The sequence below is a fragment of the Dendropsophus ebraccatus genome, chromosome 10 (genome assembly GCF_027789765.1).
Source record: "Dendropsophus ebraccatus isolate aDenEbr1 chromosome 10, aDenEbr1.pat, whole genome shotgun sequence".
In the NCBI taxonomy this organism is placed as follows: Eukaryota; Metazoa; Chordata; class Amphibia; order Anura; family Hylidae; genus Dendropsophus; species Dendropsophus ebraccatus.
The window spans coordinates 69,597,703-69,613,787 of NC_091463.1; the positions used below are offsets into that span (position 1 = coordinate 69,597,703).

Here is a 16,085-nt window from a genome sequence, read left to right on the forward strand (position 1 = left end):
GGCTTGTTTTCCGACATACATCACAATCACAAGGGTAGGTTTAGATGTGAACCTACACATACATACACAAACAACATATACAACTATGTATACAACATGGTCATGTATTGCAGATCTTTGCTGGCTCTTCTGCAGTTCCTGAAGGTCACGATGAAGGCCCCAACACAGACAGAAGCACAGTCATAATATTCAGTAGCTGCAATAGGGTCGCCAAGAGTGATCAAGTGACTTTTTTTTTTCTCGTGCCATATAATGCAGAATTTTTGGACCACATGGTGTTGAATTGAGAGAATTCAGAATACAATATTAGTACTGCATTGTATTAAGCAGATTTGTTTGTCACATGATAAAATCAGAAGCACCAAGAGGAGAAAATTCTGTCAAAGTGGGTGATGCCCTACTATGTCAGGTCTCGGATACTGTAATACCTGTAGGAGCAGGAAGCCCAAAGCATTTAACATTGAAAACGTTGTTTCTCCTTTATTCGAACTTCCCATACCTAGAGAAGGTCAGCTATTTAATTAAGGAAATAAAAACCAGACAAATATTGTGCTAAATTATTTAGCAAAGCCAATTAGACCGTCATTTTGTACGGCTGGGTGTTTTATGTCGTCTGCGCGGATCTGCTCCTTTAAACAATCCAAATGATTATTTGAACTTGTAATGTTTCTATGGTGACGGAATACTTCAGGCACATTTTTATGATGCTTATCTAATTCCTTTTGTGATCATACTGTGTTTGCAATCTTGAACCTACAGGCAAACTGCGGCGTACTGTTTTATTTATTTATATATAGATTTGGAAAGTTGGGGGTGTTAAATGACGCGTCTTAGCAGAACAATTAGTAATGGGAAGAAATGTACTCTTGTGGTAATGAAAACTTAGGCAACGGAAAGAACTCTTAATTGTACAAAATTATAATAATAAGAGACAATTTTCTTTGAATGTGGCCGGTTTCTAAAAATTGTTCACTTAGTTCTTTGCCGTTACTGTCATGATGGTTACTGTTTTTGTGAAATGAACTGGTTACAGTCCTTTATGGTTGAAGATAACTTGTCCTTAATATCTCATAGGTGGGTGGTCCTTTTTGGGTGAAGATAACTTGTCCTCAATGTCTCATGGGTGGTACTATAGCACAGCCACTGGGAGTGTTTTTAGCAAAAAACTAAGCTTGAAAACAAGAGGACACAGTGAGAGGTTAGTTGGGGGAAAGATCAGAAGCAATGTGAGAAAATATTATTTTACTGAAAGAGTAGTAGATACCTGGAACAAACTTCCAGCAGAGGTGGAATTTAAACACGCCTGGGATAAACATACATCTATCCTCAGATAATAAGAAAGAAAATACTAAAAGGGCAGACTAGATGGACCCAGTGGTCTTTTTCTGCCGACAATCTTCTATGTTTCTATGAAAGCAAGGGATGTGCGAGGACATTGAAGAGCTTGTGGTGCTCATACAAGTAGTACAATCAGCTAATCAATAAGGGTGCTATCTGTCAGACCCACTGTGATCTGATATTAAGGACTTACTGGAGGATATGCAATTAATTTTGAATGGTAAGATTACCCCATTAAGTGGATAATGGAATGGGTATGTTTTTTTTCTTCATTTTTTTTCTATAGTCTTCTCTACAAAACTGGAAAAAAAAAATGCAAGAAAAGAAAATAATAAAAAGCCATTCAAGTAAAAATATGTTGTTCATGCATTGTAAACCCCATAAGGTAAACCCCATAAGAAATAATTGTACAGTCTTTATATCTTAAAGAGGTTAGACTATTGTTAATTTAAAGTATCATATTTTTTTTTTTATTATTAAAGGAGAAGTCCGGCCAAAATTAATTTTTGATATGTTGTTACTTATGAAAAGTTATACAAATTTCTAATGTACATTAATTATGGGAAATGCACATATACTGCTATTTCCCTTAATTTAGTAGATCAGGAAGTGTTAGAAATATCTCTGAAGAAGTGACGTCACGACCCAGGGTGTAATTCCTATGGAGTGTCCAGCAGGGGGCGCTCTCTATATAGAAGTCTATGGGACTTTATTGTTTCTATGGGTTTTTATGTAATGTAATGTAATGTAATGTAATGTAGTGTACAGTGCTTTATTGAATGAATACATCTATGGAATACTTTGGGGAGCAAGTGTCCTTGCTCCCCAAAGTATTGCATAAATGTATTCATTCAATACATTCAATACACAGTAAGCCCGCCGATCCGCCGCATTTCCGCCGAATTTCCGCCGCATTCCCGCCGATCCGCCACACGCTGATCCGCCGCATTCCCGCCGATCCGGACCATATACATTGAACTACAGCTCCCATCATCTGCTTCTAGTATGAACAAGTGATGGGAGCTGTAGCTGGGTAATGGATATGACATGCCGCCGGGCGCAGGGGGGAGCCGCTCAGTACACAGGAGCGCTCCCCCCTCCTCCTCCTCCTTCTGTGATAACTTCCGCCTATACCAATGCTGAGTCCCTGCCTGGCCGCCGCTCTCCGCTCACATATACCGGCTCCCGGCATCAGCGCGGACACCAGGATGCATCGGGAGCCGGTATGTATGGGGGGGAGAGCGGAGAGCGGCGGCCAGGCAGGGAGTCAGCATTGGTATAGGCGGAAGTTATCCCGGAAGGAGGAGGGGGGAGAGCTGCTGTGTACTGAGCGGCTCCCCCCTGCGCCCGGCGGCATGTCATATCCATTACCCAGCTACAGCTCCCATCACCTGTTCATACTATAAGCAGATGATGGGAGCTGTAGTTCAATGTATATGGTCCGGATTGGCGGGAATGCGGCGGATCAGCGTGTGGCGGATCGGCGGAAATGCGGCGGATCGGCGGGCTTACTGTGTATTGAATGAATACATTTATGCAATACTTTGGGGAGCAAGGACACTTGCTCCCCAAAGTATTCCATAGATGTATTCATTCAATAAAGCACTGTACACTACATTACATTACATTACATTACATAGAAACCCATAGAAACAATAAAGTCCCATAGACTTCTATATAGAGAGCGCCCCCTGCTGGACACTCCATAGGAATTACACCCTGGGTCGTGACGTCACTTCTTCAGAGATATTTCTAACACTTCCTGATCTACTAAATTAAGGGAAATAGCTCTATATGTGCATTTCCCATAATTAATGTACATTAGAAATTTGTATAACTTTTCATAAGTAACAACATATCAAAAATTAATTTTGGCCGGACTTCTCCTTTAAAATCTATTATTCTATCTAAATTTTATTATAACAAAAAAAAAATTAAATGACAGTTATGCTTTAAGTCTAACTGGTAAGAAGGAATTATATTGTGAACTGCCAGAAGAGGGAGACTGATTTTGTACAGAAATTGCCCCCAGCAGTAGAGATTAGGAACAGCAGAAGGGGAAGTAGATGGGTTGTTACAAGGATGAACCCTTCAAATATTTGCGCATAAAAGGAACATTTTACATGTTAGTATTTGGAGGAAGTTAAATATTACAGAAATATTTAAGAAGCTATTTATTTGTTGGTTTTGTGTACCGCTCTTTCAGTGAACTCTCTGGTAAATATTTACATTCTCCTCTTCCAGGATCAGATCTACAAGTCTGTGTCACAAAAACCTCAACATGTTGTTCAAAGAAGATGGAAGAAAGATATCAAGTTGCATCTCGTGTAAACATGGAGCAGCTCATCCAGGCTGCCAGCGCCAAGCTGAAGTTCCTGATCATTCAGAATGCAGCTATATTTCAAGGTAAGCTCCGCAACAAGTGTCTTCTGTTCTGCCATTTCTCCATCTGAAGATTATTAATAATAAAAAAGAAAATGTAGCAAAACTGAATTTTTCCTTTACCCTTTGGGGGCTGCATTATTTGTGTATAGCGTTAGATACTTACTTTAATGCATTGGGTGTACCAATGCCCAGCTGAAGACTACGGCAAGAGCTGTGCCCAGCCCAGCAGTTGTAAGGTACCAGGGCTTATCTCTAACTCACTCTCCCGTAACATCTATTATTGCATACATTCATACTTTATCATTTTTTCTTTGCAGTTTTCCTTTGTAATTGGGGATTTCCATTGGAGTCTCAGTTACAAGGGTAAGAGACCCCTCCCTTGGGGCCCTATTAGATGGGACGATTATTGAGTAAAAAATCTTTATATTGTTCCAATTTAAACCATATATGTTTCGTGTGAATGCAAGCAATGATCAAAAAATCATTTGTGTGTCATTAATCGCATGTTTCAAGCTGAACCTAAAGTCATCGCTAATTGTTCGCTAATTGTTCGGTGTAATTCCGCATCCATCGCTCTTTTGCTGGGATCAGATAGAGTAAGCGATCAGAGTACCGATAACTAACCGTAACTAACAACCATCGTTCTGTGTAATATGGTAAACGATTTCAGGTAGCTCTAGTTTGTGATCGCTTATCATTAAAAATAGCTTAGTCTAATAGTACCTTTAGTCACTGTTTAGATACAGCATTAGTGCTATGCTAGAGAGGACTACCTTTCCTCTGTGCTCACTGAGTGCTATCTAAGTAGCCAAAGAGAATAGGGAAGGGGTTATTAAGAGTTCCACCATTTCTCAAGGTCCTCCTAGACCTACTTAGTAGTTAAGATCTGATACTATGATTTTAAAGCGAATATACCATCTGGTACATTTGCTTTAATTTGACCCACTAATAGATAGGCGCCGGCGAAGGGAAGCCAGTACCGCGGCCCGATTCCTGTGTACGGCGCCGTTCTAACCACGGTTACCAGGCCGGGGCTGAAGCACTGGAGGCAGGCCGCGCCATAGAGTGTCAGGGGATTCCGCCCACTGGGGGTGGGCCGGTCTGCTTACATTGCTTCAGCCCCGGCCCAATACCCGTAGATGGAACGGCGCTGTACCGGCACCGCACTGTGATGGTACTGTCATGAATGTGCCTGTGCCGAACTCCCTGCGCCCCTCAGCTCATGCTGCATGGCTGAGATCGCGCTGATATTCAGTGTTTTCGTATGTTTGTGCAGTGTCCTGAACCTTGTCTGAACACTGGCCTATTTCCTCTGGGTTTGTTCAGCCACACCCGCTTTGCCTGAGATACTCCTGGCTACTCCAGAGTTAACTCTGATGCTGGTTAGCTAGTCTGATAGACTGTTCTCTCTGCCAGTCAGGTTGCTCTTGCCCCAGGTGTTCTGAGGAGATTAGGGGTCTGGTCCAATCAGCTTCTGCACTGGACCTCTGGTCTCCTATATAGTGTGTGCCAGCCTGCCTCTCACTGCTGGATATTGAGCTTGTCTCTGCCTGGTTCTGTTTCTCTTGCTCTGTTTATTCTGACCCTTTTGCCTGTATTTGTAACCATCCCTGCTAGCTGCCTGCCCCTGACCATATTGCCTGTTTATTGGCCTTGCTTTTTAGATTGTGATTTGTACTGTGCTGCCCAATTGTTGTGACCCGGACTGTCGACTCTTCTTTTTTGTGTTTTGTTTGTCTTGTTTTGTGTTCCACCTATCCAGGCCAGGGACCGCCGTCCAGTTGCCCGCTGCCATTTTAGGGTAGATTGCGGCAAGTAGGTAGGGACAGTGGGCGGGGCTGAACTTAGGGTCCACTGTCTGTGTCCGCCATCTTGTCTTTCTTAGCAACCAGTCCTGACAGGTACATTCGCTTTAACATTTAGGTAGAAATTTCGATGTCCTATATGTCGAAAAGTCAAGTTTTGCATGGGTCAACCTAAAGGGGTTGTATAAAAGCATTATTTTTCCCCCATAAACAATATTACACTCGTGCATGGGCTTTGTCTGGTATTGCAGTAAATTTACACCCCGTAGTAAAGGGAGAAGGTGGGTGTAGATTTATAATGGGTTTTGAGGAAACACTCTTGTAAAGTAAGGTTGAGAAAGTCAGGATAAGATTAAATCCTGCATGCTGACACAATGCTTTGTTAATGTCAATTTTTATGTACTTTGCTGAAACACAGAAGCTTTTGTGGTATAGATCTACACAACAATGCAGAGCTATAATTCTGTCCGAGTCCTAGAAATATGGCTCTGCATCTGTGTATTTTCTTATAATGGCAATTGCAGGGTTTCATCACTCTGCATAGAACTATTAGCAGTGAAAGGTGAGAATAGGATGTGCATGCCGCTACCCACAGCTTGCCGGGGAAGGCTTCTCAGCCGCCTTCCCTGTCACTGTTTACATATCATTGTGCATTAACGTCTTGAGAAGTGTGAATAATTTTATTAATTAAGTCTTTAATTGCATAAACATATTATTTATGTCTCCTGGCATGCAGCTAAAATTAGTGTACACATTCTGAGCCGTATGGTTTATTGTAATGAGATGTCTCCTATGTAAACTACATTGTCATGAGAAGTGGTTTAGTCTACATAATTGCTGTTGTTCTTTTGCTCTGAACCAAATCAGTATTGTAAATGACTGTGCGATTTGCATTTATGTTCCCTGATGGTCCTCCAATTGCATATCAGCACATCTAGTCCTTGTGAGATGCACACACAGTGAAGGACTTGACCTTTCGGCCCAGGGTCAAGAAGAACATTGTCTACAATATTGTAGGATTGGGTCCATGACTTGATGTTGGGAGGACATCTTCAGCCATTGCTTACAATCTCATGGATTCTACATTCAGATTTTGCCCTCACATACATATTAGTTACCCATCTGCTGTCTGTCTTGACCTCTGCCTGACTATATTTATGCACTCTGCCTTGCTCGACCTGAGCACTGACTGACTGTGATTCCTGCCTGCTGCCTTTGTACCATGTCCTTGTATCTAAATTAAATTTCTTGAAGAAAAGTCTACACTCCCTTGTAAAGCTTAAAGGGATTATTGCAGGATCGAAAGTTGCTCCCTATCCACAGATTAGGGGATAACTAGCTAACTAGTGGGAGCCTGACCACTGGGACTTCCCTCAACCCTGAGAATGGAGGTCAGTTGTCCCTGGAATAAGGAGAGACATGTGTCACCATTACTCAATTTATTCTGTATGGAGCATACAAGCATTGCTGAGCACTGGACTCTACAATTTTGGAAGCTCCATAGAGAATTAATAAAGCATGCTTCATTCATTTGGGGGAAGGGTGGTCAGAGCCCCACCAATCAGCTAGGTATGCCCTATCCTGTTATCCACTATACCTGTTGACCTTATTACAGTAAAAAAAAAGGGGAGAATAAATCATGGTAGTCACTTTCTACAATGGATATGCAATCTAATATTTCTCCAGCACTCATCAATTAACCTATTGGACCTTATCAATATCTTCCGCAGTTATGCTTTGATCTATCAGGATTCCTAGTCAGCTTTGATTTGTTGAGGGACAGTTTTGGTATTCTTTATACCTTCTTTTACAGATAGACGTCATGAGTCCCATCTCCCTGAGTCCCGTCTGCCACAAATAACATCTCCTCATACCCCTTGATAGTTGTGGTGAGGTCACAGGGCCCAGGGGGGTTGGTGTCATCCCTATATTCCTACTTGATCACGGCTGTGGTGGCAGCCAACCCTCTTCCAGCTATAGAAAAATGGAAATGAGGATTGTGGTAATTTGTTGGAATCGCACAAATTTGTATTGCCTACTGTTAACAACAGAATGACCCAGCTCTACTATATTCATCAAGCGTACTTAACTCCACTATGCCTACATTGTATGGGTCCTTTTCCTGCCCCCACTTGTCCTAAATGACAATTTGAACCAGACGATTTTTGGACCATGATATAGACGTTGTCCTACCATCTCCTCCTTCTGGGGGGAGGTGACTCGGACGCTGTCTACTATTATTACTATCCCAGTTCCGTTAAGCCCATTGATCTACCTATTTGGCCTGCTCGATTAGGAGGCTTGGATGCACCATATGCAAATTTTTCTCAGGGAAACCCTCTTTATGCCAAGGAAATCCATAGCACTTACGTGAATGGACCCACAACCTCCTACACTGCTTATGTGCAAGAAACTAGTAAACGCAGTAGTGCTTTTTTTTAAAAAAAAGTACTTTATTTACATTGCAAGTGTCCTACGAAATTTAATAAAGTATGGGATGCATGGAGTCACTGAACCTTAACCACCATCTCACATGATGCTACTAAGTAGTAGTCAGATGTATAAGGAATGGTCGTTCACCACACCTCTCAGTGGAGGATGCTCAGCAGGCGCTTGATAGTATCTAGTGCGGTTCTAGGAGTGTTGGCATGGCTGTTTATGCACTTCCTCTCCTTCTGTATGTTGATTAACAGTTGTTTCATGGGCGTTCAGCCCGGGTTATAGTTTGGATTGTGTTGTTTCTTGGATTGACCATTATGTTGATGTCTCTACATAGCCATGTAAGTATCACTGTCTTATGTACTATAATTGTATACTTTTAAGCTATGTATGACTTGCATATCCTTAATAAAAAAGAATTTAAGAAAAAGAAGTCATATTTCATCGGTTTACTACAGCTAGGCAATAATAGCAAAAGTCAACATTGTTGATATAGGCTATAGCTCATTAACACTTCATTAATTCATAAACCCTGGTGGGATCTTTCAGCTGCCCTTGAGATCCACAGGATTGCATCTGCATCTCTCCCATCTGATGCCTGAGCTAAGCCTGCTGTCTTCTATATGAAGGTTGTCCTGGAAAACAGGTTTATTCCCTGCATGTTACGTGACCAGATGGAGCCCATGTTATTACTCTTCCACCATTGCCAAGGTATTTTATCAAGGTTGTACTAATGACTGGTAGAAGACTGAGCCAAGAGCCAATGGTGCAAATTGTATGCCAGTAATTTACATTACCTACATATAGTGTTGGTTGGACAAGGGTAAAGGGTATAGGTTCATCTAATGTTTATGAGCAGCAGTTCTAGTGATGTGATGTACAGTAGCCTGTGACACAGTGTAGTGGAGACCTAACCCAAAGTTACAACACAGATCAGATGAGTGACAGCACCACGACTCAGTATTTTGTAAAGTGTTTATTCAGCTTTGTCAAGCATGTATTAAACAGCCAAAACCTTCCATGGGTGAATAAATACAGTTGTGGTACTGTTGCTAATCTGAATTGTACAGTGGAGGCAAGAGGGATTCAGCCCCCCTAGGCGACATGCACAAAAGAATCCCCACAAGAAGGTGCAGCCAGTCCCTCCCTGTTAAACTTAACAACTAACCAATGGAAAGCAAATACTGTAAGGTCTCATTCACACGATCCATGCCGCTATCCGGAGAAGGATCGTGGCACAGATCCCCTAGCTGGAGCACCCCCCACCGCCCGGGGCAGATCCCCTCCACCCACCCCCAGCATCAGAGATGACAAGAGAGCATGAAGCTCGTCGGCTGATCGCTGACACTTTTACACGGGCCGAGTATTATTCAGTGTTCAGCTTGTGTGTAGATACAGTGTACATGTTTGTACTCCAGATACACAAAGAGGAGTGGGACCCCAGTTTTTGAGATCAGCGGGGGAGGGGCCAGCCAGCAAACCACAGTCACTACATAGATGGCTTCAGTGGGGGTTGCAGACATTGCTTTATAATTGCTACAAACACATTTTCCAATAAGATTTTTTTAAAGTAGAATGACGGTGAATCCTTACTGTTAGTTCAATACCGCACTTCACTGAAAAGAAGTCTGTAAACAATGTGACTTCATAGGACATCATACGATACACTGATACAGTTACAGAATGTTGTGAAGAAGTAAACCCAAATCCCCCATTCTGCACATGTTCCTGTATGTGCTTCCCCCTGTACATGTACATGCACTGTGCCCTCTAATTTGATGTGAGCAGAATCCAGCCAGATGTTGTTTTCCAGTAAATTAAATTTCCTATTGGCAAACGCTTTTCCTCAGCAAGGTCCAAGGGAAATAGGCTGGCATTTGCAGAATTTCACTCAGGCATATCTGCTACAATGTTCGCTTAACAAACTTTATTAGGAACTTAAAGCTTTTCACCCTCAGGCTCTTTTTTCATAGCCAAAAAGATCACAGCTTCCAAATTTAAATGCCCATAAATTACAGTCAGGCTGCGTAGTGTGTTTTTCACTGACTTTATAAATAAAATGAGGCTTTTGATGTATGTTTTTTTTTTCCTGGAAATGTGAATTAACAAGTTAAATGACTGAAAACATTGTGGTAAAATCTGAAAAAAAGTCAAATGTGCAGGTTATAGCTACTGTAAAGGGAGTCATTAAATGTATATAGAACATGAAGTATATAATATTTACAATTGAACAAACATATACTGAAAAATATCAATGTATCTCTTTTAATTCTTGATAGATTTGCAGTTCCAGGAAGCTGCCTTAGGGATACCTCAACTTGATATATCTACCCTCAGGAAACATCAGGGCTCACGCACATGACTGTGTTGCCGATCCATGTTGAAAAGATCAGTATTAAGACTGCTATAGGCCCATACTATATCTCTAGGTGATTCTGATTTTACACATCACATGCCGTATTACACTTCTCTCTTAGCTGCAGAGCAAGCACTGCTTCTAGGAAAGAAACAATGCCTCCTAGAGGCACCTTATATACACCTGTAGGGTCTACCTCTGCATAGATGATGAAGTTCTCTAGTAGCTTTGAAGGCTGAAGCTAGCCATGAAAAGCTATTGACTACTGAGATACCCTTCCATCCACTGACAATAGTTATATAGTATACAGTTATTTCTTTCCAATCAGCAATTGGATCATTTGGGTCTATGCAAAAAAAAAAAAAAAAATTATCACAGCCCTTTGATCAATCCACCATAAATGGTCTCTTATACCTGCATTAGTATATATAATACATATACATATACCACTTTTGGCTGGACTCAAATGCACAGTAGGAAATTGTTCCCATTCATGGTATAGACCACAAAGGAATCAAACAATTGAAATAATTTCATTTAGGTCCCCTGGTTGCTGTTTCTTTGTATGTCACCCTTCTCCTTAAAGGGGTATTCCCCCCAAGAGCTAAAAAAATAAAATGCTTCCAAACCTAGCTATTCTTACTCACCAAGTCCCCCTGAGAATTTTGAGCCATCTCCCGTCTTTCTAGCTGCTTCCGTTCCATAGTTACAAGTTTTTTAAAAAGCCGAACCATATCCAACATGGCCGAGTGAGCGATATAGCAGTGCCGAGTGAGCGATATAACAGAGCCGAGTGAGAGATTTAGCAGAGCTGAGTGAGCGATATAGCAGAGCCGAGTGAGCGATATAGCAGAGCCGAGTGAGAGATTTAGCAGAGCCCAGTGAGTGATTTAGCAGAGCCAAGTGAGCGATATAGCAGAGCCGAGTGAGCGATATAGCAGAGCCGAGTGAGCGATATAGCAGAGCCGAGTGAGCGATATAGCAGAGCCGAGTGAGAGATTGGTAAACGGGTGCCGCCGCTGCATCCCGGGTGGTGTGTGAGAGGGTGGCGCTGCCGCTGATTCAGGGGGGGGGGGGGGGGGCGGGGGGCTAGTTGTAGTTGAGGGTGCCGCTGCTGTCACTGAGGGGGGGGGAGCGAGCGGGTGCCGCCGATGCTGATTCGGGGGGGGGGGGGGGATTGGAGGAGAAGGTGCCGCCGCTGCCACTGAGTCCCGGGGGGGGGGGGGGGGGGGGGGGTAAATTGTTTGAGCGGGTGCCGCTGACCGCTGATTCCCGGGGGGTGAGCGGATGCCACCGCTGCTTGTGAGTCCGAGGGGGGGGTATGGTTTGGGGAGGCGAGTACCACTGCAGCTGCTGCTGTTGAGTCCTGAAGGGGGGGTGCCGCCGCCGCTGAGTCCGAGTGGTGGCTCTCTGCACCGTTCACCGGACTGCTTGTGGGGGCCACAGATGAGCTTAGAGGTGGGGAGGGGGAGTGAGCGGGTGCCGCCGCTGTGTCCCGGGGATGGGGGTTTGAGAGAGTGCCGCTGCTGATTCGGGGGGAGGGGGGGGGGGTAGATGCCGCCGCCGCTGAGTCCTGGGGGGGCATTGGGGGACGAGCGGCCACCGCTTGAAAGTGGGGGGTTAACCCGCTGCTGCCGCCGCCGCTGCCGCTGGGTCCTTTGACCTCTGCTGGTGGTGGCTCTGTGCACCGATCACGGGACTGCTTGTGGGGGCCACAGGTGAGCTCAGAGGTGGGGGGGGGGACACAAAGGTTACCTGGGGGGAGGGAGACACTGATCAGCAGCTGTCAGTGTCCTCACTCACTTCAGTGAACTGGGTTAGAAACCAGCCCATTGAAGAGACTGAGGACATGTGATGCCGTCTCGGAGGGCCAGGAGCAGGGAGCGTGTCGGGTTGGACTGAGATGTGATGATTCTATGCGTTTGGTGGGGGTGAATGCATCTAGATAACAGCAAAACTGCAAAATCCATAATAACTTTATATTGGAAAGATGGAAAGCTACGGGTGGGCAACGTATTAATGCAAAACTTTTTTTGGGGGGAATACCCCTTTAAGGTTTAGTACCCAGTAGATAAAGACTTACTACCCCTTTAAGTTTCTACACCAATTTTCTTGATTCATATATAATGTGTTGTCACCTCACATACTCCACATTGCAGAGAAACAGTTCTTATTATGGACTTTCAGTTGGCACCTTGCCAGGGCTGGACTGCCCATGTGCCAAATCGGGAAAATGTCATATAGGCCGATGTGTTAAGTGGGTCAGTCCATGAACACCTTGACAGCTGACTTTTCTACAGCACAGTGCTCTCCCTACACTTCACAACATAGTAAGTCATTGGTTAAAGAAAGCTGTATAGTTTAAACAGCACTATGCAGCAAAGGCAGCAGCTGTGGGATTCCTGTCCTGTATCTACCCAGCCCCATCTATGGTTGTTGCAAGTCTAACCTTGGAGGAAAAGAAGATTCCTTATAAGTACTGGTCCAGGCAGGGGTTACAATCAGAAGACTAATTTAGTTCAAAACCCAAGGGCTTAATGCAAAGGGGTGAGGGATGGGGGGGGGGGGGGGGCGGGGCAACGGGGGAAATTAACAATGGGGTGAGGCTTAGCAGGAATGCAGACAGCGCTTATTGGTGGACAGGAATCTTAGGTACTGGGATCCTGACAGCTCCTGCTTGCCAAATACAAGGTTCACCAGTCAACAACAACGAAAGCAGGTGAGAATAGCAATGAGTGTGGTGTGTCCTGCTGACTGATATATATAGTCTAGTGTATTTTAAATATTGAAATATTTACAGAATACCAGCCCTTTCAACTGGGTGCCTTGCTTAGTCTGGCCTCTTCCCATTGACCTGTCTGGCACGGGTGACCCCACCAGGAGTACTACTCCCACCAGCTTAGCTCATTGGATCATCAAGGCACACAAGCTCCCTCACCGCGTCAAGGTGAAGGCACCATGAGGGAGCCCCTCCACCCTAACCCGATTACCCATCCCAACCCTTAATTTACCTTTCCTTCTATTTCCTTCCTATTCCCTTCTGTTGCCCTTTCCAGCCCCACCCCGCCCCAGCCCCCTAACACAGACCTTCCCATTGCTCTTCCCAGCCCAGGCCCACCCCTGCCCCCTAACGTGGACCCTCCTGTCGCTTTTTTCAGACCCCTAACACTGACCCTCTTATCGCCCTTTCCACCCCAAGCCCGCCCCAGCCCCCTAATGCGGACCCTTCTGAAGCTCTTCCCAGCCCAACCTCCCTAATGTGGACCCTCCCATCGCCCTTTCCAGCCAGGCCTGCCCCAGCCCACTAACGCGGGACCTCCCATCGCCATTCCCAAACCAGGACCGCCCCCTAATGCAGACCCTCCCATCCCCCTTCCCAGCCCAGGCCCCGCACCAGCCCACTAACACGGGACCTCCTGTTGCCCGTCCCAGGCCCACCCCAGCCCCCTAACGTTGACCCTCCTGTTGTCCTTCCCAGCCCAGGCCCACTCCCAGCCCCCTAGCTCGGACCCCCCCATTAACCTTTCCAGCCCAGGTCCACCCCAGCCCCCTAACATGGACCCTTCTGTCGCCCTTCCTAGCCAAGGCCCGCCCCAGCCCCCTAACGTGGACCCTCCCATCGTCCTTTCCCACCTAGGCCCGTCCCAGCCCACTAACACGGACCCTTCCGTTGCCCTTTCCAGCCATCACTAATGTCATCTGTGTCCTATACAGATCAGTCTTATAAATGTCCGCTAGTTACATGGCCCTCTAACATGACCAATCTTCCCCCAATATGTCCCTCTCTGCTATCCTGTGTGTGGTGTCTACCAGTAACACTTACCAGTAGATATTCTGGGATGTACTGAGGAGCTGTACCGTCCATCAGATGTTTTAAAGGGAAAACTAGGCAGAGAATTGCCCCCTCAGAAACCACAAGATGCCGCAAGTCTTACATCTCCAATGATGGTGGTAGTTGGTCGCCAGCCTCACCAGCCAGTTGGACAATGTGATTGAACAATGACTTTTTTTTTGTTTACTGAAATAGCTTTATTAACAACCAGTTGTTTTTAACATATGTACAAGCAATGACAGAAAAAGCATTGTATGTCAGAAGAACGATGTACTCGGCTCTTTCCGTCTGCTCCATTGGAATGAATAGAGCTGCGCGTCACGTGACGTATCCGCGGCTCTATTCATAACAGATTCGGTGGGGCCTGATACGAAGATCGACTGGGGTATAGGGCAAAAGTAATTTTTTTCCTTGACTACCCCTTTAAATATTCATTTTTTTTATGTAATACAACAACAAAAAATTGTATAAAAATATACAATTGAAGTGATTCCATCCCACATAATTCAAAACTAGAAACTTTTTGAGAGCGGCAATAGGAATGATTTATACAAGGGTGACATAGTGGTTGAGAAGCTGTGTAAAGAAGGACAATCTTTCATGCCGTGTTATAGACTCTCGTCATTTCGTGGCACACATTCTCTTACTATAAAAGGTACATATTACACAAATGTCTTGCAGTGCCCAAAGCTCCCTCTCAATTGGACATGCTTTATTTTGCATTGAATTCTTGCTATTATCTCAGTGCTTGACCAAGCATTAAATGTCAATAGATTGGAGAAAAATATCATATGAGAAACATAGTTATGTATACCAATTATCTTCAGACACTTCATCTACTGAATCAGAATTCTGGGGGAATAAAGCGACATTATGCTAACAAAATTGCTTTTCTATATATGAAGCTGTAAGAACACCTTCTTTTTTATTCCTTTAAGTCTCTAGGCTGTTATTACACGTAATATTATACTCTGAACACAATGGTTATTTTTTCTTTTCTTTTATATATATTTTTCCTTGCCTGAAAACACAGTATACATGACCATTTATTCTTCTTTTAAAGAAGGAATATGTGGTGTGTATATATAAGGGAGTGAAAAAATAATTTCACCTACTGTACCATTGTGGTGAGTTTACATGAACACAAAATGTCACACAATGGTTTAGTACATTACCGCACACTTATGAGACAAAAAGCAAGGAAAATCTTGCTTAAATGGTGTGGGTCACATTTTCTAGGTTTTATGCTTCTAGCTAGATGGTTTTGAGAAGTACGCATAAAAGGGGTGTAGTTAAAAGGGGTCCACAGGATAGGCTATCAATAGTTTATCTGTAGGGTACCGAGTCGACATCAGACACACTCACCGATCAGCTGTTTGGAGACAGAAGCAATTTGCTCTGTTCCCTATGTAGCATTGGTGCTGGTGTACTGCAGCCCTAGCTCCTATTAAAGTGAATAGGAGTTGAGGCCGCAGTACTACACAGAGAACAGAGCCAACTACTTCCAGCTCCCTTCTTACTTAAGTGAACAGCTAATCGGTGGGGAGCCGGGTGTCAGCACCTGATACTAAGGAAAGCAGCAGAGACCTGGGGGCACTAGGGAAGGAGTGGTCTGAGACCTGGGGGCACTAGGGAAGGAGCGGCCTGAGACCTGGTTGCACTAGGTAAGAAGCGGTCTGAGACTTGGTGGCACTAGGAAAGGAGTGGTCTGAGACCCGGGGGGCACAATGGAAGGAGCAGTCAGAGACTTGGTGGCTCTAGGTTAGGAGTGGTATGACACTTGTTAACATGAAGGAAGGAGCAGACTGAGACTTAGCACTAGGTGAGGAGTGGTTTGACATTTGGCAGCACTAGTGATGGAGTGGTCTGACACTTGGCTGCACTAAAGTGTATGTTTTTTTTTTACATCGATCAGCGCTAGAGTATGAGT

The 16,085-nt window shown here is 44.4% G+C and overlaps 1 protein-coding gene across 2 annotated transcripts in view; it reads left to right on the forward strand.

Annotated features, from left to right (window-relative positions):
* Window positions 1-16,085, forward strand: part of GPC3 (glypican 3) — a 329,376-nt gene that overhangs the window by 29,534 nt on the left and 283,757 nt on the right. For both annotated transcript variants that reach the window (XM_069943175.1, XM_069943176.1), the window contains exon 2: window positions 3,583-3,744. In XM_069943175.1, the coding sequence (XP_069799276.1) occupies window positions 3,583-3,744 (162 nt within the window). The remainder of the gene's footprint in view (window positions 1-3,582; window positions 3,745-16,085) is intronic.